This window comes from Copadichromis virginalis, linkage group LG15, assembly GCF_057382275.1.
Source record: "Copadichromis virginalis isolate Kocher_CV1m ecotype Utaka linkage group LG15, C_Virginalis_male_GT1.1, whole genome shotgun sequence".
NCBI lineage: Eukaryota > Metazoa > Chordata > Actinopteri > Cichliformes > Cichlidae > Copadichromis > Copadichromis virginalis.
The window spans coordinates 19,986,657-20,012,853 of NC_140632.1; the positions used below are offsets into that span (position 1 = coordinate 19,986,657).

Sequence of the window (26,197 nt, forward strand, 5' to 3'; positions counted from 1 at the left end):
CCAGCTACTCCGACTACTCCAACTAAAGGGGCGGCTGCTTCCCAAGAACCACCAGTAAGGCAGACATTGCCAATCCCTGTCTCGGGGTCTCCTCTCCACCCTACCACACCTGTGAGAGTGACTTCCAGGGGGCGGGAGATTAAAGTACCTCTCAGATTCAGAGACTGAGGACTATCTCCTTTCTATGTTCTAAGGGCAGAATAATCCCTTATCAGGACTGAGGGTAGTCTACCCCCGTGATGTCCTGCGTTCTGACAACACTGTTTTATGTTTAAAGTACTTTTGTTAAAGGGGGAGATGTTGTGAAATCTGTTTATGTTGTCCTAGTAAGGCTACCATGAGGGCAGGCACTAGAGGTCGCTAGGAGACCGGTGTGTATATGTGTTTTCAGAAATTGATGTAGCGACGTACACTGCTGCTACAATTCAATAAAAAGCGGTTCGTGCTTGAGAACCCTGCGTCTTATTGCCTCCGAGCATGACAGTTAAATTCCCCATTCAGCATATGTTTTGCTTTAAGTGAGTTCAGCATTAAAAGCATTTTTTGAGTTCAAGTCCTGTCTCCTGATTCCTGCACTGGGATCCACTTCCTGACTTCCACGCTGTGAAACCAGTTGACTCGCAACCATTTAGACACTCCAATACACTACTGTAATAATCAATGTTTATGAATGAATATTTCCTGAGTTTTATTATGGCACGTTTTGCAAACACAAAATATTATTTCAGTTGTTTTTTTTTAAACGTCTAGTTGTTGCTTTTAGTTCTGTGAACTAAAAGTGGGCACTGTGGGTTTTAAGCAACTGGATAAGAGAAGCTATTAAGGAAATTCATGGATAGACAAACTAAAATGTATTTCAGTGTATTTTAATGTGGTTTTAGTTACCCTTGTTTGGGTGTGAAGAAACTTCACAGTGTAACCAAGTATGTAATCAGCAGATTATGTTTTAAAAAGCATACATAGCAGATCGTTACATGGAGAAACCTTTTGAATACAAGCGTGCTGATCCACACAGGTGTTCACAGACACAAACTACTACTGTCGATCTTGCGTGCTGCACAATAATATGTAATATTTAGTATCTACTGTTATCTACTGTTAGCTAGTTTATTGTGATGGTGTTGTATTTATTATGTTGCTCTTTTTTGTTTGTTTTCTCTTCTGTGTTTTTTTTTATCTCCATACAGGTGATCCTGGTGTTTTGTTTGTTTTTCTTTTTTTTCTTCCCCCCTTTCTCACCATCTCTTCTCCCCTCTATTTTTCTTTCTCTCCCTCTATTTCTTTCATTCTTTCTCCCTGTCCTATCCCCCAGTCATGTCTGTCCCGTCTGTAACAACCAAAAATCAAATCAAATAAATACATAATTATAATAAAGATCAATCAAATGGACCAATATGGCAAGGCCATGATAATTCAGTTGGTAAAGTAGATCCGCTTGGCATCTTTCTTGCCCTTCAGACAACAATTCTGATGGCTAAAGATCCAAACGGGACAGGCAACAAAAAAAAAAAAGTGTACATTTGAGAAATCCATAGTAGGGAGATGAACTGGAGTGCACACCGAGTGAGAAAGTGATTAAAGTTATTGTCTAAAAATGAGAAACAGAAGACAATTATGCAGCCCTATTTATCTTTTTATTGTTACCACTTTGTCCTCTTGCACTGGCCCTGCCTTTGTTTTCTGCATCTCCTCTGCAATTGCAGGAGTGTGTTCCTCGTGTTTCAGTGGGTAGGGGCAAACCCAGTGCATTCAGTCATCCATCCTTCCCTGGATCATGTGCTGCTCACCTCTCTAGAAAAGTTACAAAATAATGGGTTGTAATCTGATTTCGATTGATGTTTGTAGATACCTGGCCTGTCTTCCCCCTTCAAAGAAAAGAAGTTTGGGTGTGTGAACACCACCCTCTTTGTCGGTCCAGCTGATGGACAGATAACAATTCAGATGTGTCTGTTGCTCTTTGAACCAAGAAGGATGTGCTGGTTACAGGATGTTGCAGTGTGTGCTGGGATACTAGCAGACACTGCAACACTACTGGAACGATAGTGATGTTGATTATAATGGTTGCTTTGATCCTATACTGCATCTGTGAAAATTTCACAGCATTAATATGTCTGAATTTAGTCACAATTTCAGCAATTTTTACTCCACTCTTTTACTTGCACGTATTTGTAGGGATCCACCCACGTATATAACCATGAAGTGGCTGCTTTTTATACCCTAACAACAAAAACAAGTTCTGGCTTATATAAATTCAGGAAAACGCTGACTAAAGAAACCCAACCTTGTTATTTAAGTTAGGAAAAAAAAGTGGCCTGAAAACATCAGACCAGATCCAACTCGAGGAATCTGAATTTCTTTGCCTGATGTGAAATTAAAAGAAAGAAACATGATTGCTACAACAATCCTAAGATGAGCTATTGGTGATATACTGTACCATAGATTTCTCTGTTAATTTTGTTGAATGTATTATCTTCTATGATAGCAGTCCACTAAAGCAGGTGATCCAACATAACATTCACAGGGTTCAGTTCCACCCCTGCAGACTTAGATAAATAAATTTCATTCTCCCATCAATCACGATAAAGGAGCGAAGGCCTCATTCCTGCATAAAAATTCAAAACCGATGTCTACCAAACACGATAATTCATTGCGGCGCAGTAAGAATGACACGCAGTTATTGTTGGTTTGAAGGCTTCATGTGTTTATCTCCTTTGAGACGCATCGAACATATCATATGAACTTAAAATATGTATACAAAAGATTTCTCACTTTCTCCGAGTGGGGTTGCAGCTGATTATTTTTGATTTTTACTATGCGGGACTGCTGACATCAGTAGATTTGGTAGAGTGCTTGCCTCCAGTGTTGACATGCTGTCACAATAGTTTATGATGTGAAATGAAAAATATTGCAGACTACAAAAAAATGCCCCTCGTCCTATTTGTAATTGCCATGTAAAGGTCGACGTGAACAGCTTTCCCCATGGGGTTAAAGGAAAATGAGTACAAAAAAACTAAGTACAACTCTTCATTTCTAAAATAACTCTTAGGGACCTTTAAGATCTAATTGCGTAGGATTGTACAGAGAGGACTTTTTTTTTGAGTGAGCCTTAAAAGTGGGTTTATCCTTCTCTACAAGTTAAACCAGCCTCACAACAAAGGATTACTTGTTCCTCCTCACCTAGAAAACCACAGCAGCACTGGGAAGCTGTTGTTTCTTTGATACATACATTATCAAAAAATACAAATGCAAATGCGACTGAAAAAGCTAAAGACAACCTTCGCGCAGTGACGGAGTAAAGACTGTCAGTTGTCAAAACCGTTTCCACAAGAGAGTCTTAGTTCAATATTGAGATGTCACGCATTTCATCTAAGATTTAATTTTCTGCTTGAATCTCGGAGAGAGAAAGTAATCATACGGACGTGTGTCATCATTTAGACAAGTTGTCATCCCAGCATTGGAATTTCAAAATGGCAGCAAACATCTGTCATCCCCAGATTAGACTCTCCATCTCTCCACAGGTGAAGTATGGTATATACTAACAAAGATTTCAATCCAGACAGTTTCCACTTCTCAAGCTCTGCGATTCCTATTGGCGTGACAGTAATTTGTCAGATATGTACAGAAATGTAAGCTTTTATCAACCAGCAAGTAAGATGAACTTTTCAGTTTGAAATCAGGTGCACACACATCAGTAACAGAGAAGAAATCCAAAATAGATTATTTCAGTTCTCTCTTTCATAAAATATGCTCTTAGCTGTAGCTAATTCCAGTCCCATTTAAGGTTAAATTGCATGTTTTATAACCGTCTGGTTCCTCAAGCCATTACGAGTATGCAGTGGAGACAATTGAAATGATTGCCATTTATCTCTCACATTCAAAAACGGACTAACAAAGATCATGGATCTCATCAGTAAAAATCTATGTGTGCAATCATGCATGTGTGCATGTTCTTGAGCATCGCGGGACTGAGGTTTTATCCAATTTGTTAAGCCTATGAATAATAATCAGTACCCTGCACAAATGTATTATATGAGGTTTTCAATGGCTGTCAGCTGTGTATTATGAGGCGCGTCACTTGCTGCACTTCTGCATAAACAAGTCTGGCATTTTTCTCTGTATAGCTGCAACTCTCTAAAGATCAGACCACGTTTTATGAGTGATCAGTTCAGAAGACTTGGTAATTACAAAAGATTCACACAGGTCACAATAACAGAGAAAACAATCTGACTGATTAACACATAAAAGGTTGTACTTTTGATGTCTTTGTTACAACGCTGAATAATCTATCGCAGCGCGTTGGAAAAAACAAGTCAGCTCAATAGACTGATATAAAAGATGGATGTAGTGACTGTGATATTTCCCTCTTGTTAGTAAACTCTGTGTTCTGAAGCCTCTGTTTTAGCTTTTATAATGACAACCATCTTCATTTCCTGGAACGAAATGTGGCGATGTCTTAACAAACAGCTCATTAGCCTTGACAATCTAAGAAAGTGATTTGTAAAATAAATAAATAAATAAATCTAATAAAAAAAATTCTTTCACCAGATTTTAAACATTTTGACATTACGGGAAAAAATCGGAATCTATGAGGACTGACCCTTTTGGAACAGCCTCAAATGGCCATAAAGAGCAGCTGGCGTTTATAGCACTTCTACAGTGGCTTCATTGTTCTTATATTGTGTTTCCTGTTAGCAGCCTTCTTTAATAGTGTCTGTCACCATCTGATGTTTCCTGTAGCTGCTTATAAGCCTTGCACAACAATCAAAAGGAAATGTAGACCACCACTTCCTCCAAAAGCCTTAGTGCATCAACATTGGAGGAAAGTCTTGGTTGAATAGCCCTATTCAGGTCATGGCAGAGCATCTCAAGGTCAGTGCTCTGACTTCATTTTCCACTACTTTCCACTGCTCTGATTTACCTCTGTGCTCTGAGTCTTTCCATTAAGTTTTAAGTCATGGACCGAAGCTATGTATTGTCCTGAAAGATTACTTGATGTATTCTTGAATTCATTGTTTCCTCAATAATAGAAGGGATACAAACGATCTCCAAACCATGATGCTCCCTCTGTGAAGCTTTGTGTTTGTGTGTAGTGCCTTTTCCCTGCAAGCACTGTGGATTTTTACTAAGAATTATGTTTTCTAGATGAGCATCAAGGTCATTTAAGACACGGGGGCATGTTCTATTTTTTTAGTGACCAGTTGTTTCCTTTGAGGTACCTTTCCATTAACACCCATGGTGTTCACGTGTCCTAAAGTTGACACATGAACAAAGATTTTAGCAGGTTGCAGACATATCCGCAGGTGTTTCCTGTTTCTCCTGGCCTCCTTTTCAGCTCTTTCACCTTCGTCACATATTGCACCCCTGGTGTGATCTTTGCAGGACATTCACTCTTGGGCAGTTCCTTCATTTGTTGTCTTATCATACACCAGAAACACCAAGGCCCTGTGACGGTTGTTATCATGGTTCACACCAGCCAGTCTTTCTTGAGAAGATGAATGTTTGTCTTTGATTATATTTTCCTTTGGCATGCAGAACATGAGATTCTAGGGTTTTTAAACATAAAAGTCAATAAGGTTTTTCCACATCATCTGTCTTAATGGGCCTAAAGCCGCTATTGTTTTGCCCACCCTCAATCCCCCCAAACCTGTGAAAATTAACAGATCACATGACTGAAGTTCAGACAGAAAGTCACATGATATGCTTTTCTCATTTGTTAGAGAGGACTAGACTTACAAATGAGCCAGTGAGGAATTTAGCTTGTGGCAAAAGTAGTATTTAACTTTACTTTGTAATGCAAAACTGCTAATACAACAATAATAAACTATTACTACAAGTAATGTGCTCCGTTAACATGTTTGAAGAAATAAAAGTACAAATGTATTGGTGTTTTATTGTTGTTGTTGTTTTGTATGTGATGTTATTAGCTAATCATTGTTGTGTTGCATTTATGCATTGCTGTTGGTAGTGAGGTGGGTGCAGAGAGGCGCTTAGGCATTTTATGATGCTTTCAGGTAATTCTTAAAATTCTTAAAATACAGACCTACTTGTCTGTATCTTGGAGAGATGGTGGAGAATTTCGTCTAATAAATCCTACTTTTGTGTATATTGCTTAGGAAAGTAACAAGCTCAAAATCCCGTGTGTTACATTCCACTCAAACTCTCTCCCCGCTTAGTGAGAAATGACGGTTTCCGAGGCTGTCAGCGGCTTTATACCACGCAGTTATTGGGACACGCCCACATCAGAGCTCCCACCACTCACAGGGACGAACGTGATTAGGTCATCGCGCCTTTCAGTCACGCCCATCTACCGTGGCTTCCTGTGTGAGCCGTTGGACTCGCTCTATCTGCAGCGAGTCTCCGGTATGGACACAAGCTTCACGGCAGAACTTTTCACAGGAGATTTTATCGCTGTTGTTTTCCATCTGACACGGCTCGTATCACTCGGAGATGGATTTCTGAACGGAATAAGCCGAAGCTGAGCCCGACTCTAGTTAAATCTCCCATTTGAAATCGTTTTTTTTGTGTTGTTTGAGTTGTTAAAGGAAGAGGGGAAAATGCCAGTTGCAACTCTTCTGCCTTTTACCGCGACCCCGAATAGGAAGTCTGCCAGCCCGACTTCTTTCAGGTTGACAGAGAAATTTATTTTGTTATTAGTGTTCAGCGCTTTTATAACCCTGTGTTTCGGGGCAATTTTCTTCCTTCCGGACTCCTCCAAGCTGCTCAGCGGAGTTTTCTTTCATTCCTCCGCGGTCGAAACGAACACCCACACCGGTCCGGACAGCAGCGACGCGGGTTCGGCTGGAAACGACGACAGGCTCCTGGCAAAAATCAAGAAAGACCACGAAAAGGCTCTGTTAGAGGCTAAGGATACTCTACAAAAACTTCCCGACGTGATACAAAATGACATTCTAGCTGATAAAGCGAAAGTTACAAAGGAGAGCATGGGTAAAGGTGCGAAGGATGGCAATAATTTACCTTTCATAGAGTACCACCGCCCGCCAGGGGCGACGGGACTAGAACCCCAGGACCCAGAAACCAGGGAGAGACGGGCTAAAATCAAGGAGGTAAGGATCTGGAGAGGATTCTTGTCAAGCTGAGCTCCTTCTAAAATCCAATATTTTAAATGTGCCTTGGCGTGTGGCTGTTTGGAGTCATGGGAGAACGTGACTCAACACGTTATAGGGATTGTTCACAACCTGTCTGCTATTCGGCACACACATAAAATGCAAAAAAAGAACTAATGTAAATGTAAATTTAACTTTAGCCACGACAGTCTTGTTATCCCGAACCGCTGATTTACTTCACGCAGAGCGGTGGGAGTTGGCGAACACCAGGTACACAATTAATCATTTTAGTTAGTCGAAACAAACTGTGAGGTGGTTCTTATATCCGAAATTCACAGGATATATGTTAATGTTTATCTAATCATATTTCCGCGTGAAGAGATCTCTATGCTCTTCGGTGTACTTGGCAGTTTAATTAGGGAGCTTTTTGAACGCAGTTAGTAATACCGTTTTGCCTTTCCACTACACCGGGGGAAAATCAGGAATGCTTGCGAGATCCACTGCCCCCCTCCGGGCTGACCTACCTGTCTTTCAAGTTTCCCAGTCTGGTCCCAGGGGCTGGTGCAGAATCAACTGGTATTAGTTGGTATATTCTCGGATGGTGGCTGGGAGAGGGGGGTAAAACACACCTTTTGCATCCTTTCATAGATCTTTATGTGACCTAGATTTTCAGTGAGCTCCATCATTCCTAACCTAAAAGGATTTGTTTTAAATAAAGAACGAACGTGTGCGTCTCTCTAATTAATAGTATTAATTATTGCAACAGAAGCTTAATTCGCTCTTGTGTTTATTTACAGTGGTAGTGTCACAGCATCTGTGTTTTTCGTTATTGAATGTTTTTTTTGTCACAGCAGATGGAAACAACGTTAGCCTTGTTGCCTGCAGCAGGGTGAAAATACCAACAGGTAGCATGTCTGCTATTATTGTGTTATGCCAGTGCAGTGTGCGTGTGTAGAAATAAGGGGAAATCCCAGCCTTGAAGTCACAGAGGTGGTTTCAGGCAGCATCTTATGAAAGCAGCCAACCTGCTGTTTCATCTGTGATATTATGATCCTCGCAGCGCTCGACTGATACTAAAACATCCTCACTAAAACGTTAAATCAGATCTAAACCACTGTGATAGTGGTATGTGTTTGTGTCATTTTGAAAATGTGCATTGCAGGTGATGATCTCAACACTAAACGCATGTTTTGAAAAGTCCAAAGAGGGACTTTTTCTTGATATAATGCAAATGGATTTTGGTGCCAAGACTTGGGAGAATCTATAAAAACAAAAGCATTGGAGAGCAAAGAGGTAGGAAGAGGGTCACCACAGCTCTTAGGGGGTTAAAGGTACCAAACTAATATAGTGCCTGTCCCCTTGTGCTTCCAAAATTCCTTTGACACATTGGGGCATGGACAAAGGGGGCCTTTAGGGTTGTCATGCGGTGTCTGGGGACTCCAGTTTATTAAGCCAATCCTATGGGTGCTGAATTATATCTGCGCATGTAGTTTTTTCTTTGTTTTATTCCTTGAGGTGGTCGTTGAGGAGGCTGCTGCAGTCTGCAGGCAGCACTGCAGTCAGTCTCTGCCTGTAGACCCGTGGTCAATATTAGCAGATACAAATATCACAGCAGTGGATTCGCCTGACTCCTTAAATGATCCCTGACATTAAACCATGATATTTTTACTCTCAGGAGAGAATTATAATAGGGTTTTTACCTCGATACCAAAAACACCAACCAAATGATCAGGGTTGTTGTATGAAAATATATTTTAGGGATATACTTTACTCAAGAGAGAAATGCATTTTTGGCGGTGGCCAAAAAAATAAATAAACAAACAGACTCACTAAAGTAACTGTATGGAGACCAGTTGTTTATGAAATCTTGTCATTTAACATTGATGTAGCTTACTGAAGCTTCATAACAATTTAACATGGCATAGTTTCATATTACAACAGGAGATTTTATTGATACATCACTCTGTATCTGTACTAAAGCCTTTTTTCTATTGTCTGTTATTAAAGACACAATGTACTGCAGATGGTTGACAAGCCGAGCTTAAGATGTGTCAAGTACCATTGAATAAGTCAGAAACCCTGCGGTCGTGCCATCAGCCACATGAATGTGGCATTAAATAAACCATGTCAACAAGAAGCCACTCTCTTTACAAACTAAGCCATGCCAAATGTGCATTTACACGTACTCACGGTCTTCCTGCACTTAGTATCATGATGTTAGGCAAAATAATACCGTGTTAATGTTTGTGTTTTGTTAGTGAGGTCCTAAATCCCATTTCCAACATCTCAGATGGATGTTTATGCTTTAGAGTTCAGCTGTGATTTTCAAAGCGACTTTAATAACCTGGGGGGAAAGTCAGCACACGACTGTCCCATTGAAAACACAATGGTTCTGAACCCTGTGGGGTTTTGAGGTCAGATTTTCGTGTTTATAAAGTACAGTTGTAACACATTGTATTGCTGTTTTGTTTTCAATAACAAAAAAATAATAAGTCCTGTACACAATACTTTGTTTATTTTCTTCCATTTTTGAAAATATCAGACGCTGTGTCGACTTGCATGCATGGTTATAAGTTTGATTCAGGTCAGGTGCTCTATTCAGAGCATATTTTTGAGATGAACTGTAACAACCTGCAGTAGTAAATCATAAAAAGATCCAGTAGTGCTTCAAGCAGTAAAATGCAACTTTTTCTTCATGAGTTCAGCTCCTGTTTGCTTGGCAGTAAGAGACTTTGAGCTGTGATCTTCTTTCAAAACAAAATCAGCTGCGTGTTTTATTGTTAAATGAGTAGACTGAGGCTAAGCGGAGGTCACTTTAGATCTCACCCAGACATGCATGTTAATCTTAGAGATGGCACGATACCACTTTTTTATGTCCGATACCGATACCGATATCATAAATTTGGATATCTGCCGATACCGATATGAATCCGATATAGTGTTTTTTAATCAACAAAACTGTTTTTTAAAATATCTTGCTGCATTTTGCAAGTCTGCAAGTTCATACTCAAGTTTAAAACAACAACTACACTAAAGCTATTCTGTTATACCTGTATACAAAAAAAATATTTCATAGTTCAGCAATACTGATCAATCTAATAAACTTAGACCTACACCATCCTCCCTATTCTGGTATTTTAAAGAGTACTTAGCGTAAATATTAAGCAACCTAACTAATAGGGTTCCAACTCCCAGCAACAACAAAAATAAATAAATAAAAAATAGGGAACCACCCCTCACGCGCCACCTCATGATGCTTAATCGACATAATCAACCTTAATTTGATGCAGTGTGAAAAAAAATGCACAGAAATCAATTATTTTTCAAGAAATATTAAATAGATTCAACATCTTTCTTCAACAAAATTGCAGACTGCACAGATGGTACCTTCCCAAAGGAAAAAGTACTATAGCTTACTAGGGTATATATATTAGACTTAATAGTCACTATATACAGTAATTGACTTCTATTCATTTTACATCAAATTAAAACTTTGTGTGTCAGATAATTATTTATTAAAAGCTAGACATTTTAAATGAGAATAAGAAAGAAAAGTATGTCTTTGTGCCCCCTTTTCCCAGTTAATGCGCTATCGGCCCCCCTGGCTAAACTTTGCTAGATCCGCCCCTGCACAGTTACCAGCGTCAGCTACGTAGAAAAAGATCCTGGTGTAGAAAGTAATATTAAATACATTCTAACAACAGCTTATCAAGCTTAAACGTGCTGCTGTTGTTCAGCCGCTGGTTTCCTCTTTCTGGTGCAAAGTGGGCCAAAAACAAAGACGGACTCGCGACAGAAAAGCCGATCAGCTGATCATTTAAGCAGTTTCACGATTGAAGTAGCAGCCGGAGAGCGAGAGGCAGTCGCTCGTTAAGCTTAACGCAGGAATGCTTTACAAACATTCAGAAATGGACTTACACACTTGCTTTACTTCTCTCGGGGATAACTTTGTCGGAGATGAAATGCCAGGTTGCTAGCGAAGCTCCAAATGCTATCCAGACCACAGGTCCCACATGCCACAGCCGCTCTATCACGTGATGCATACTGCTCCGACATGCTAACGTTCTGAGGTGAGTTACGGCGTGTTGCAAGTTTTGTGAGGTGCTTTCGTGATATTTAATGGATCGGATTACATTTTTTATTTTTCTCCGATATCCGATCCAGTCATTTAGGTCAGTATCGGACCGATACCGATACGTAATATCGGATCGGTCCATCTCTAGTTAATCTCAGTTTCTGTAACTCATAGTGTTGCAAAAATTAAAAAAAAGGCAGAAAAGCAAACGTGTGAGGCTTCACCAACCCCAACTTTAACGAAGCGGCTAATAAACATATTGTAATCTTCTGGGAGAAGCCTTCCTTTGAACTAGAAAACAACACTACATAATAGTTGCTTTATGGCTTCTCATCATGGAAAAAAGCATGTGGCATATATAATAAAGGCTTATAAGAACTCAAAAGAAGTGTACTGACTAGATGTGTACTTGTACCGATGAGATGGTTTGAGCATGTGAAATTGGGAATATATTGGAGAAAAAAATGTTGAACATGGAAGAAGACAACAGAGGAGGTTTGTGGATGTAGTGAAGGACGACATGCAGAACCGGCTGTCGGTGTAACAGAGATTGCAAGGGATGGGAGCTGGAAGAGATGGTCGTTGTGGCGACCCCTAAAGGGAGCAGCTGAAAGAAGCCTCTTTGATCACCACTGTTGAGTTGAAACCTCCAGCAGTAGCTGACAGTTAACAAGTTCAGTAAAAAAAAAAAAAAGGTTTTTTTTCTCCTATCACACCTTTATTACACTGTAGTAGTGGCTTCAGAGATATTAATATCCTTAAAGATTACATAACAAATATGAAGCTGATTTGTATGAAATTTAAGCACAGATGAAGGAAGCAGTCATCAGTTTGGTTTTGAGAATCACCGACTTGATAAGGATAAGCCCAAGATGATGGATGGATGCGTTGTTCACGGTGGGGCATGTGCTGTATCAGCGCCCTTCTAGATATTTCTGAGTTGATTTTAGCCATACAGTTGGACCACACAGGTCTCCAGGTTTGTGCTGAACTCCTCTACAGATCACACTTTTATCTTTCTGCCATTTCTGTAAAGCCAGTAAATTTGCTGACCAAACACACTCTTACATGCACCCCATGATCTTTTGTGACCTCCTGTGCTTTTTTCTTTTTTATGTGGAGGATTTTTAAATTATCTGAGATCTGCTATCTCCCAGCTAAACTTCACCATCTGATCGAGTTATCAAGGGATCAGCCCTGCACTGAGCTGTCGTGTCAGCGGGCGCATGTTGAGTTTGAGATGGGCAGAGCGCATACAGCATGGGTCGCTCTGTAAAGGATAAATAGTTTGTTGGGAGTGACCGCCACAATCCTACAATCAGCTCAATCTGTTTGTCTGACTCAAATCAGGCTCTCTGGAGAACCCCGCCTCCCCACTGTCAGGACCCCGGGCTTTCACATAGCAAGCTACTTTTCTGTTAATAACAATTTCTTCACCAAGATTAATTGGATAACATTTCAGTAACATTTGCAGGAAAGTCCCCTCCTGGAACGCCTTGCGATTTTATGAAGAATGAGAAATGTATTTTCTACATTTGTATTTTAACACAACCTGGCAATGCATTGAATAAACTCTTGTTAGTGGTTGAGTTAATGGGCTTATTGCTGACCCGTGTGCTCTGCACTTCCTTTGACGTAGGCTAACCACAGGTAAGATGCAGCTTGAAGCCTTCATTATGCGTTGCTGTGGACATGGACAGCTGGAGACCTGATGGCCAAGTAGCCATTCCTGTTATACTTCTTTGAAGTCCACCACCTGGGGTGCATGCTTAGTTTGTGGATTGCAATGCAAATTCTCCACACGTAACTCCGCGCGTACACAAAAAACAAGCAGGCACCCGGCACCCACCTTCTGATGAAATTTGTCACTCATACCTGAGTGGGCCGTAGTGGACGTGGAAAGTATAATGAAAGATTGAGGGTATTTTTCTTATTCTGTTCGATTTGATTTGATGTCAACATATATTAGACATTATAATGCTGTCGAGGTGAATGTGTAAACCAGTGTTTTTAACATTATTGCCAGCACTGTCTTCTGTAGCTCACAGCGTCTGAAGTTGTTTTTACACGACGCTGTTTAAGCATAGTTTAGCTTTTAAACTTGTCAGCTCTCTAACTGCTTTGGTTGAAAGAAGTAGTTGGATGTATTGTTTCTCAAAAACCAAAAAATTATCGGTGATGGTGGACAAGCTAAAGCTGGTCCTCCCGCAGTGCAGTCGCCTGTATAACATGATAGTTAACGTGTCATAACATTAATTATAAAAAGACTGTTTAGAGTCACTTTCTTTTTTTGTTTTGTTATGACTGTGTCAGATTAAAGAGGCCATTTCCCAGTCTGCAGTGAGCTGCATATTGTCCACAGCTCTTGTTGGTAGGCAGCATTCTGTGCACCATACTGTGCCCTCCCCCGTACAATGTTATGCAAACACAAACATTAGGGAAAACGCCATCTCCGTCTCTTTAAGTTTCAAAAGACAGAGGATGAGGCAACAGTTTGCATTTATTTGCATCTTGTACTGTGGAAATTTTATCTTTCAAAAGACATTTTTAGCTGCTTTTTTAGCCCAAACAGTCCAAGCATTTTTTTTTTCTACCAGTGAAAAATGGTTTGTGCAAAGGTGAGCACAGCCTTAGTTTAGGCAAAGCTGCACATAAGAATGCAAATTTCTGTATCAGTTTGATAAGGCACACAAACACAGTGTTTCACCTACAAACTCTCCTGTAATAGGCCTACATGATGCCTGATTATATCCATAGGAGCAGGTAATTGTCCAAAAATAGGAAGTGGCAGTCACGTGCCTTCTGCCCTCCTGTGTTTAAACTCATGGTTCCAAATTGTGTGACCATTGTCTTTGAGCATTCTCATATGGCTTCAGGTGATGTGTGTCAAGTCAAACCAGTCAAACGAGTATGTCACCTAACAGGAGAGGTTAGCTGCTGCTAATAAGGTGACTCATCAACACCAAAGAAACGTGGCTTATTTCAACAAAGAGCTCAGGCTGAACCAGAGGCAGCCAGACTATTTATTGGACTGTGTGAAAATGTTTAATAATGTATTGGAGACGAGTAAAGTACTGTATATGCTAATGGAGAGGTGACACGCTTGCAAAAAACAAATTGCAGTTGTCATGCTATGTGCAAATTCTACAAGGGGGCTGTCTGAAATATAATCAAAAGAAGAATTGAACACGTGTCAGATCACATAAAGGCTGTGAGTACATTTTGGCATGCTATTTGCTTTGCCTTGGGCACAGAAAGTTTGGAAACCACAGGCTTAATAAAACTGACTCTTTCTAGTAACGCCTGTGAGAAAAAGTGACTGCAAGTTTTGTTCCAACTAGATTCTCCCAGCACTGTTTAGAGTTTGTGTGAGAATGTCAAAAAAGCAGGGACTGGAAAAGCATGTGGATACAGCTTAAACACTGCAGGTCAAAGTACATTTGAACAGTAACAGGCAGAAATTTAGCCACAGATCAAATACATCACATGACAGTTTGAAGGACATGTCGTCCTATTCATAAAACCATGTGCAAGGTATCAGTGCTGGAACTCAGACTGTTCTCTAAAAAGACTTCTCCAACTGAAAAGCAAAATCTTTGACAGCTGCTGGTTATATGCATGCCCTGTATATACAGCAAACCTCGTCTAATGGCAAACACATTGTCTTGCCCATTCCCCACGTTATAATGCCTCATAATCCATATCTGAAGGTTCACACATTTTCACTTTGGAAAAATGAGCCACTGTTATCAGCAGACACCTTAAGCTGAAGTATTTAAATTTGTATAGGAAGATGAGGAGTTAGGGCTCTGCTAGAAAACTTATTTAGAAAGGTTAAAACTATTACTTGAAGTTTTAACTCTACTTGAAGGCAGAGTAGGGGGGTCATAGGATATTATTAAAATATAGGCAGAATTCATACAGTTTCTCCTGGAGAATTCAAGTGAGGTTGTGAAGTGAAGTCGGTATCGCCTCGGTGCGGTGACCAGATACATTTCTGATCTACTGTGCCCCTTCGTAAAGACATACCAGCAGTATAAAGTGCAGACATAATTGTGCTTATGGTTTGATTTTGAAGCCAGACTTGAATTACAACCTAAAACACACCTTGAAACTTTTCCTTTCACGCTGGGGATGTCCCCGTCCTTAAAGACTCAACACTGAAGCTCTATATTTTGAGGAAGATTTTCGGTGCAGTGAAAGAGTTGTTGCAATGTATTATGCATACACTCACCTTTTCTGCTCTGAGCAACTGCTGCTGTCCTAAGTGACTCATCATCTTGTTCCTTGGTGAGTGTTTGTGTGTGATGAGGTGGAGCTTGTTGTTGTTTAGTATGCAGATGAAATGTAAATGAGTGTTTGGCTAGCTATAAGGACAGTGTGCCTGCAGTATGTATCTTAAAGGACACATCATCCTGTCAGTCCTGTTACCTCTGTCAGCACAGACTCGTCTTTAAACTTTACACAGTGGAAACTCTAAGGAGGGGCTTGTGCGACCACATCCTGCTGTTCAGAAAACGACGGATAAATGCTGGTTTGTAAAGGTCTTTGGCTATCACGCATCAACTGCTGAGCAGTGATGAAGCATTAGTCTTCACTTTCTCTTCTGACATCTGTACAAGCCAGTCATTTCCTTCCCCCTTATTTTCTTTACTTTCCTCTGTTCTCTTCATCCACTCTTCTGCTACCTTCTCCGCTTTTAACAATTCCTGTGTTAAGGATTCAGTTCAGTGGTTTTTGCCCACTCCCAACACAGTTATGTGCTTTACACTGTGTCTGGTGCTGTGTGTGTGCATGTGAGTGTGGGTGCGTCTTTGCAAGCAAGCATGTGTTTCACAAAAAAGTAAAAGCTGCTTTGCCAGGCTTTGGAGCCTGAAATAAAATTCCAAGTCTTTTTTTCGGGCTAACTTGGCAGCCTCTTAGTCCTATTTCTGTATTGACCCTGTATGTGTGTGTGTCTGTGTGTGTCAGATAGAGTTACTGCCAGCCCCTCCAGGTGCTCTGTTTAATTGTCTAATGGCTATAATAGCTGAGGCCCACAAACAGCCCAGCAGCCTCCTGCATAAGTGTGTGTGTTTATATAGAGTAAAGGACTTGTGTGTTTGCCAATCCTGACAGTGGCGCCTCTCTTCAATAGCAGTGCCATTATTTTGAAAAGACATTAGTCATCAATAGCTGTGTTTACTTGGAATCTTTCATGTCAATAATCTGAATAAAACCCGATCGAAATGGAATTGCCTGACGCAACGCTTTAATCTGAACAAATTGGCTCACTTGGAAAGTAATTTAATGCTTTAAACATTTGTATAATTTGATCTCCAAAGGGAGATTTGTCATATAAAAGGCCCTTTGATTGTGCTGTTGTTTTATTTAAAGGCTGTCTAAATCGTCTTTACATGCACTTGTATTTAAATGAAATCGATAGATGTCACATCTGTTTTCCAGTTTCACAAAACTGTCTCTATGTCCGGTAGAAAGGAAACTAACATCTGGTTTACTTTTTCTTCAAAAAGCTGTGTAATTAATAGAATTTTTATTTGAATTTCTGTTTTAGCTTCTACTGATTATTAAGATAGGATAATGATTGTTGTCCTGCATCTACTTTGTTCTCTGGAAATGTAGATATTAAGGAAAAAGAAGTCTGAATTCACTTCCCACCAGGCCGCGGTATGTTTAGTTCAGTTTACATTTATTTATTTTATTTATTCAGTTCGTAGTTGTACTTCATGGAAATGCACTTTTTTTTTTTAAAAGCCTGTTTTTTTTCTTCTTCTGTTTTTAAAACGTAAAAATATCACAATTTTTCCAAAGTATATCAGTAGTGGAAGTAAATTCTGTATGAAACTTTGTTTTAAATTGTGTATTTTGTATTTACTTTGAAGATTGTTCTCCACCCTGAATGACCCTCAAATGACAACACATAGTTTCGGCAGACTTGTGACATATTAGCTTCAGCTTGTGGTGTTTACATTAGACCTAATTTAATGTTAATTGTTGCACACTGCACTTTTTGACACCTAGTAATTGTCTCTGACTTTGAGTGTTTATTCTGTTTCTACAGAAGAAGGCAGCTCGGAATTGGAATAGAAAAACCACACATTTGATCCAAGCATAAAATATGTATCTGTATAGAACAGAACTTTCACAGTGAAGATTTGATTGTAAATTCTAATTGTTAATGACTAAAAATGTTGTATGTATCAGGATGTGTACTTTCTACCTTATGAAGACAGATTATACTGCACCTCTACCCTGAGGCCAAGACACTGGGTGGCACGAAGGGCCGAGGAATGAATACTGTATTAGTGTAATAAAGTCACTGTGGATATACGGTCCTAGTGGATAGCCCACAAGCCTTTGGATATTTTAAATCCATATATTAATATAGATCGTTACTACAAGGCTCTTAAAGAGTCAGTAAGGATTGATTGGTGCAGTGTTTGGGTTTCTGGAAGGTATATAGTAGTTTGTACTGGGAGAGGATGAGGATGAATGTACATGTTCCAGGTCTCCTGGCTGTGAGGTCTCTCTAATGACTCAAGGTGAATGATAGGGGTAATTCTGCATATGCGCACATACACATGCACGCACACACATACTCATCCTATTGCTCTATGGGTGTCATATTTATGTCTATGTGTGTCTCGTAGCCTTTGTATAGTCAGATCATATCACAGGGTGATGCCCTGCATCCCACACACAACAGACCTAAATGCACTGAGGGTGTGGTGTATATTAAGCCTATAGCCTGCATCCGTCTCAGTGTACATCAAGGCCTTTACTGCTGTTGTAGCATCTATCCTCCCAGCTCCTTTTTAGCTCATGCATAGTTATTGGTCTGATAAGCATACGGAAACTGTTTTTCTGCCATGTGTAATTGAAAGGCTAAAATATATATATATTTATATATATTTATTTGTTGGGTACACTGGTCAGACAAAACAAGTAATTTCAGTGTTTTATTTTCAGCTTTAGAGAGTCATGACATTTCACTAGCGAGTGTCATCGGTTCACTGTGAAAATTGGGGGACAGATTTACCAATGCTGAAAATAGTTTGCATGTTAATATTTTGCAGCTTTCTCACACATACACTTTACTTTGTCTGTATATTTTAACAACTCATTCTATTAGTTTTCTGGGTTTTCTTTTTTCTATAATCATCTGAAGAGCAAATGAAATAACTCTCTCTGCCCTTGATTGACCTGTGAATCTTCCCGTTCCCCAACGTGCTCATTGTTTTGATAGAAATCAGTGTTTTTCCCCAAAAGTGGATTTCATTCCACTGTGGGATAGATGCTGAGCAGACGAATGCCAGCTGCAGTCCACGATGGTGGATTAGTTCATCCACAGGGTGAGAGACTAACTGGAATTGCAGCTGATAATTTCTCAGTTATTTATTAGCTTCATAGCATCGACTCTAAATCAGTTTGGACTGTGGATCTAGAGATTATGGCGTATAGACTGGCATAAAGTCGAGGTTATTGCTTATTGCAGAACTAATTTTGATATACAAATCTTGGTAAGGTATTAATAAGTTAAAAGCATTTTACACTGAGCTTCATTTCAGAGGTTTTGATGAATTAAGATGTCAGGCAATGCCACTTCAAACTGTTAATACTGCATGTTTTTAAGCATTAAGTGATGTTAAATGAACACAGTTTGCTGCACAGGATAATGATGTTTTGTTATGAGTCATATTGTGAATCTGGAGGTTTGAAATGTGCCTTCACTCATCCAACAAAAGTAAAATTGTCAGTCAGCTAATGCGGCAGTGCCTTTAGCGTAGACACCACTAAGAAGCTAGCTAAATGAATTGTCAATAACGATTCATCAGTAACCCTTCGTGGGCCCTCCACGGATCATCCAGATCACCTCTGTCTCCTTCAGCCCTCTCTCCTCCCTCTCTCCTCCACTTACATCATATTGTTTAAGCTTCCAGAGTGCTTGCAGTCCAACCATCAGCAACAGGCAGAAACAAACTGAGGGCTTTTAAAACTGTCTAAACAACACATGTATTTGTAGTCCCACATAAAAAGATCTGAAATGGATTTGCAGGTTGGTCTAAAGGAAGTCTTGTGGTGTTTCAATTGGTACTCTCGCACTCAGACTTCCAGTGTACACCGGCTTACATTTTTACCTAAAGGTGTGCTTTGCCTCTCTTTACCAAGTCCTGTCGATATACCACAGGCTTTGGCCGGCAGTAGGCAATGAAACTGGGTTTTGGCATTGGTGTGTATGTGTGTGTGTATATTGTTTTCTTCATCTTCATGCTGTGGGGAATTGCCTATTGACAGATTTCACTGACTCTACCACTGTGACTGTGATTTATCTGAGAGCATTGCACGTGGATTCTGTTCTTTTTTCCCTACAGTCATTGTCTTTGTTTCCACTCATGTTCCCGTTCTCTTTTTACAAACAGAAATCATAGTAATATATGACAGGGCTGTATTTTTTTATTTTTGTGTATCTGACTGTACTTTGATAAGAAGGCTTCTTGTTCTCCGATCTACAAGGTTTTTAATGTGAAACATTTATAGGGAGTGTGTTAACTGCAAGGTAAACCTGGAACAAAGAAAGGAATCAAAACTTATCAATTAATTAGCGAGCTACAACAACAGTGATGTTGAAAGGAGAAATTAGGCTGCTCAGAGTGCACTGGGGCATTCAGTATGTCATGAAAATGCATTTCATTTCATTCGACAACTATTATATGGATAATTAGTCCGTCTCTTCAAACCTGACTGTTGTTTGAAAGCAGGCTTTTGTCGTGTAAATTGGACTATTTGTAGATAGAAGCTGAAAAAAAAAAGAAAATGGGGAAAGAATGGGAAAGATGCAGGTCCCAGGCTGGTTTCAGATCTGGAGTGCATGCTGTGGATTTTATTTTAGATCATTAGCTATCTGCGGTGGGAGTGCAATATTATTAGCCTCCTTTTTCCTTTATACAATAATATATGCTTTGTGGTGCTGCTGCATGGGACTTTGGGTGAACACATGCATGTAAAACATGTTAATCACCATCCACACTTTTAGTGAGATTAGTGAGGCCAGGAGGTGAGATAAACAGTCAAAAATAAACAATCTAACAGTCCGAGCTCATTATAAGTTACAGATTACATTTTAAGTCCCTTAAGTAACTAAATTGGAAAATCACATTTTGTTGAAACCAAACCAAAAGAGAGAATTGAAACAGAATTATCTTAAACGATTTAAGGTAGTTTAAGATAAGAAGATATTTAAATTTATGCCAAGATGCATAAATTCAACACTGTGAGTCTGCTGATCTCAACTAAACCAATATTGTTCTTTGTTGTAATGACTTTCATCTTTAGTCTAATCACTTTGTTTTAATAGCATTAGCCATGTGAGAGGAGCTCGTGATTAGAGTATTTGTGAAAACAATTGGATACTAATGACAGAAAGTCAAGAGAATAGGTTTGTTGAAACAGGTTTTTTTTCTTGTTAATCATCACTATATGACAATAAAACATTTTTATCAACCACCTACATTAGAAGAATAATTTAAGATTGTTAGAGGATGGGCTTCGTCGCTCCTATCTGACTTTAAAACTGAAAATTATATTAAATTCACATCGATTTCTTTAAAACAAATTGATTTAACTGTTTTCGTAGATTACAGCGGTGCGATCTGTACCCTTTTGTTAAGTACTGCAGTCAAAATGGGTCATCTTTGTCATTCATGTAGATCTGAGAGGGAAAGTTAATGACAGTCATGGGGAAGTATTTCTCTGTCATGGCTTTCATTGTCTGCACGCCTGCTGCAAAGGATTTTTGAAAGCAAACAGTGGGATAATCCCCTGACTGTTAATTAGCATGATAAAAATGTTTGTTTTGTTTTTAAGTGTGAGGAAATGGAGCATGGGCTGCGTGGCAGGTAACTTTAACTATCCTTACAGTAAAATCAACCAATAAATCAACATTTTAAAGCTGGCATTTAAAACCCTTTTCTTCTCAGGGTGGTTTACATCTTTGTCACATTAGTTTTACCCTTAAAGAGCTCGCACCCCTGAGCCCTTTCGCGTTCTGACACACAATGATAGACGAGAACTGAGCTAATCTAGTTAAAAGTTCCGTCCCTTTATACAACTTTCATATTTTACATTTCATGGCAGCTGCAACAAACAACATTGATTTAAAAAGATTGAAAAGACCAATATTCCCATGAGGCAGTTTAGAAGGGCTGATTTCGTCTCAGAGGAATACTGTTTTGTTTGAAGTTCAGCATACAGTAACTTTGTATTAGGATTCTGATAATGCATCTATGATATATTTTCTTGTGTTATTAAGGCAAGTTGTAGGTGGATTTCTGTTTACTGCAGATAAGTGATTTTAATTCTGGTAAGCATTATGGTTGTTTAAAAAGTGCATAAAAATAAACACAGAACAACAGTCGTCTGATATATATTTCTTTATTTGTAAAAAATAAACCCTGAACACAACATGTCAAAACTAGTCTGCGGTGGTTTTTTGGTGGATTGAAGTTGCTCTTTATTGTAACATTGCCTGGAAAATGAGACAAAGTTCAGGCCATAATGATCACATGTCATTTGATAAGAGGCCACAGTCAGCTGATCGTGTTTCCTATAAGGTTAGGTTGCAGCTCACTCAAGTTTCCTCTTCATTCACTGGTTAGCTTTGATGTCAGCACATCTTTATATGCTACTCAATCACGTAGACAAAGTCCAAGAACACTAATGTGCAAATTCATCTCCTGTCAACAACTTGTCTGCGTATTCTTGGCAACCATCAGCTTTTAGAGGCTGGCACAAACAGGCTGGCAGCTTTCAAATGCTTGAGTTGGTTTGGATTTGAAGCCCTTCAGGCTGTGTTCTCCGTAGGAGATACGGTATTTTGTGACCAAGCTTTGTAGCCCACTGATGGTGAATGCTCTTGGATATTCAATATTAATGTGTCTCAAGCACTCCAGGGGTTATGGCCGGCTGATTCTCTTCTCGTAATCCAATTCAGACTAATACCCAGAATCACAAGCTGTCAATCACATACTCCATTTATTTTTCAATCTCCCCTTCCTTCCTGCTTGCCCTTTTTTCCCAGTGTGAAGGCTAGCATTTTAAAACTGCAGCCCCTGACTTCTTGCATATTATATCAGCTAAAGACCTGCTGATCTCCTTTCACAGGAAAAGATTGGAAGGATTTTTTTTTTGGACTCTTGCAGGGAAAAGGTTGTGTAGTATATTGTGATTCAACAAGTGTGTGGCTGTGTTGACCACAGAAAAGACCTTGTCCTGCTTTGTACTAACTCTTATTACAAAGTAAGAAACTTTTACTGCTACTACTGTTATTGTTGCTGCTGCTGTGCTGTGGTTTTGGTTTGAATCTGGATGCTTTGTCCTTTCATTCAATCCAAACAGAGCAGCTGAAATAAGTTTTAAGAGCTCAAGCAGCATAATAACGTACACGTCTAACTGATTAAATAGTTTTGGAAGTTGGACCATGTTATCCACCAGTATCAGTCAAGTAATAAAACACAGATTAAAAACAGAGTTGATATATATTTTTCTGTAATTTCTAAACTGGTGCATCCATGTACCATAGGTTGATACTGATTGCTGTCCAGGATCATCAAGTCATCATCAGGCATTTGATCAGGATGCCTCCTGGATACCTTCTTTTCAAGGTTTTCTGGGTTGACCTAAATAGGAAGGAATGCTAGGTTGGACTCCACTTGGTGGAGAGACTATATCTCTCCCTGTGAATGCCCAAGGATCACCCCATAGGAACTGGAAAATGTTGTTGGAGCAAATCCATCCATCCATCCATCCATCCATCCATCCATCCATCCATCCATCCATCCATCCAGAATTAAACAACAGGGCAGTGAAAGACTGATGTTTTGGTGAAATTATGTAACTATATATACCATCTATTTATTTATGTTGCTGATGATAACAAAGTCAACTAAAAGGATTTCCTTGTTGACTTGGAAGTTCATGATCAATACTGGAATACTGAGATCAGCATCTTCAGATGTAAAGCCAAGATGCAGTTATTCTGAAATACTAACAAACTAATGACATCTAAAAATATTTCAGAAGACTTCTCAATGCCTGCTGTGAAGGAAGCAAAATACTGCTTATCAAAATCCACGCCTCCTGTATAGAAATGTCTCACAAAGAGGGTGCGCAGTGCCAGAGTGTCTGTACATCACAGTGAATGTCAAGTTTAATGACTGTGTGGCTGTTACTTTGGTCATTAAATTTGTTTTCTCTTTGTTTTTGTAGAAATGTTTATCAGGTAGTAACAATGCTTTTCTCTTTCTAGAAACTTTCCCAGTACCGCTTTCCTGCACTTAAAAAAACAATTACATGCCCAACCACTTCTGTCACATTTATGCCATCACCCTAAACTTTTAGGCCACCCACCACATTCTCCCTGAACATAAGATGCAGATAGTTGTCTATGCAAAAAATTTTAATTGCTGTGAATCTTAATAACTCAGGTCAGACAACTCACACCATTGTATATGTTTTCATGCTTTTATATAAAATTGCTTCAAATTGCTTCAGATGGCACTGAAGTAAAAAAGAAAAAGAAAATCACATCACATGGCTTGCAGTTTTGTATTCAACAGTAGAATAAACTTAGAGGTTAAACCCCAATTTGTTCTCTAATGTGAAGGTGGGTACTGTAAGACTAAGTCGTTTGCCTTCTACCTACCTGTCTTCTCTTTATTTATGCCCTCTCTGCTTTTCCCCCAGTGGTTTGAACTTCAGCGTGGATTCTTTTTTTCCCCTCCTGTCAGACACTTGCACTGGCTCTGTGCTGTAATGTGCTCAGTTCAAATTACTATGGAGCGAGGCAAGCCAAATACACAAGCTAAATTATTCAGCCCAGCATCCTGCAGCCACTCTAACACATAGGAGAAAGACGAGTGTCTTTGTGTTATAATGGTAATAGCTGAGAAGTTGCATTCAGTGTGTTTTGAAAACAGTTTAAATAAATGGAGTTAATGAGGCTTGAACACGGAGATGTTTGTGGGCATTTTGCAATTTTACTAGAGGTATTTAAATAGAAGAGTCAGCAAAGGCATGAAGCAACCATCCATCCAGCCATCCGTCCATCTGTCCATCCGTTCATCTGTCCATCTTTTGCAGCAATTCTAGATATGGGTTGTAGGGGCCATAGACCCAGACCCCCTTCCCAGCTACCTCCTTCAGCTCACCTGGGAGGATACTGAGGCATTCCTTTGCCAAAAGGCATACTCTCTACTGGCTTTAGGGTGGGACCCTAGTGACCTTGTCCTGGTTTTACCTTGGGGTCTCCTTCTAGTTGGCCAAAAGTTTCACTTATAAGGCATTCAGGAGACATCACATCAGAGATTTATTGAGTGCAAAAGGTCATTATCACCAAATAACTACATCCGTGTAGCCATAATGATCTCAGTAGCTGTTTTCATAGCCATGAGCTAAAACTCCTGTCACCTGATGTCGACAGTTATGACTGTGAATCTCGGTGTTTAAACACATCTACCAAACAGCAATAAATGTATCCCCGTGGCACTAGACATTACCAAACTCCACACCTTTCTCTCCAACTCATTATCTTTTTTTCCTTCTTTATGGATTTACCTGTTTTATAGATTTTTCTCATAGCAGACAGTGTTATGGGCGAAAAAATACAAGCATATCTAATAACATCTATAAAGGCTTTGTTTTGCCTTTTAAGTGAGCCAGTAAGTCAAGCCGGTGAGTCAATATGCACAATACCGAGGCCGTGGTATTATGTCCTCCCACAGGTTAAATTCTCCAGCAGCAGGAGCCGGTGCCCTCACATTACCCTCACTGAATGGTATCTTTACTTTAATGGTCACATAAATAAAGTCGGGGCATTTATGACCCATCGAGAACTACTGAAGACGACTTGCGCTTGTGTGTTTGTACCACAGCGAATGTAGTTTATATTACTTACTCTCCGAATCTTTAGGTATCTTTGTAGAAGTGGTCTTGGAGAGTTCTTGAATTAATTTATGGGATTTTCTTTTCCCCCACTAAGGAAAAAGACTGATTATCACTCGGAAACATTGAGTAATATAACAGAAAACTCTGGAAAAACAACTGTTATTTCCTGTTTTGGTTTCTTCTCTAACCTCTAAACTCTGTGTATGTCAGTGAACATATGTCTATACTAGAGCTGGGCGATATAAGATTTTTTTCATATCACGATATGTTTTTTTCATTTCAGGCGATAACGATATATATCACGATATAAGCCAAATAACTATATTTGTAAGATTTAAATGTGCCGTTGCTCACAAGTAAAATGTGAAATAATCAGCAGCTTGTTTTGATTTAAATATTTATTTCCCATAATAAGTTCAACAGGGTAGATGTACTTAAGGAACATGAGACTTTTTCAGATAAATAAAGGCAAATAGTGCAAACTACACAAAAGGCAGCCGCTAAAGCGTTTAAGTTTCAAAATAGAACAAACGAAACAGACTAAATTGTCAATTCCACTTAGAAACAAAATATTAATTCTAAAAATAAATCTTAGTTTGTTTTACAGAAGAACAGACAAAATTGACTAACTTTTGTTAATATCAAATAAACTGAGAACTAAAAGGAAATTCTTAATCTCTCCTTGTTGTATAGCTTAGCTTTTCAAACAGTTTTAACAGTTACTTTAGTCTGACAAAAGCCGAATGACGAATTAGCGCTTTCAGTCAGAGATTGAGCATGCACCGGCTTATTGTATTTCCAGACTTGCTTTCGGCACAATTTACAGTGCGCGCTACTCAGTTTTTTGTCAGACAGAAATAGCCGAAATACCTTCACACTACGGAACTTCTATGGCTCTTCCGTTCGACAATCTCTCCGGCATTGGAACCATCATCTGTTTTCTCTTCGGTAACCTTCGGTCACGCTTTCGGTTGATTTTTCTCTAGTTGGCACACTCATTTCCTCCATTATACGGGCGGCACGGCGGCTGGCTGCTTCCCAAACAAATACACATGTGCAGCTTGGCACTTATGCTGTACGTAACAAGTCACGTGACGTGACGCTGCGGCTGTGATTG

General features: G+C 39.4%; 1 protein-coding gene across 1 annotated transcript in view; it reads left to right on the forward strand.

Annotated features, from left to right (window-relative positions):
• Nucleotides 1–6,340: 6,340 nt before the first annotated feature.
• The window catches only part of man1a1 (mannosidase, alpha, class 1A, member 1), a 162,305-nt gene continuing 142,448 nt past the window's right edge, over nt 6,341–26,197 (forward strand). Inside the window, exon 1 of the mRNA XM_085432373.1 lies at nt 6,341–7,064. Within this exon, the coding sequence (XP_085288499.1) occupies nt 6,555–7,064 (510 nt within the window). The 5' untranslated portion in view covers nt 6,341–6,554. The remainder of the gene's footprint in view (nt 7,065–26,197) is intronic.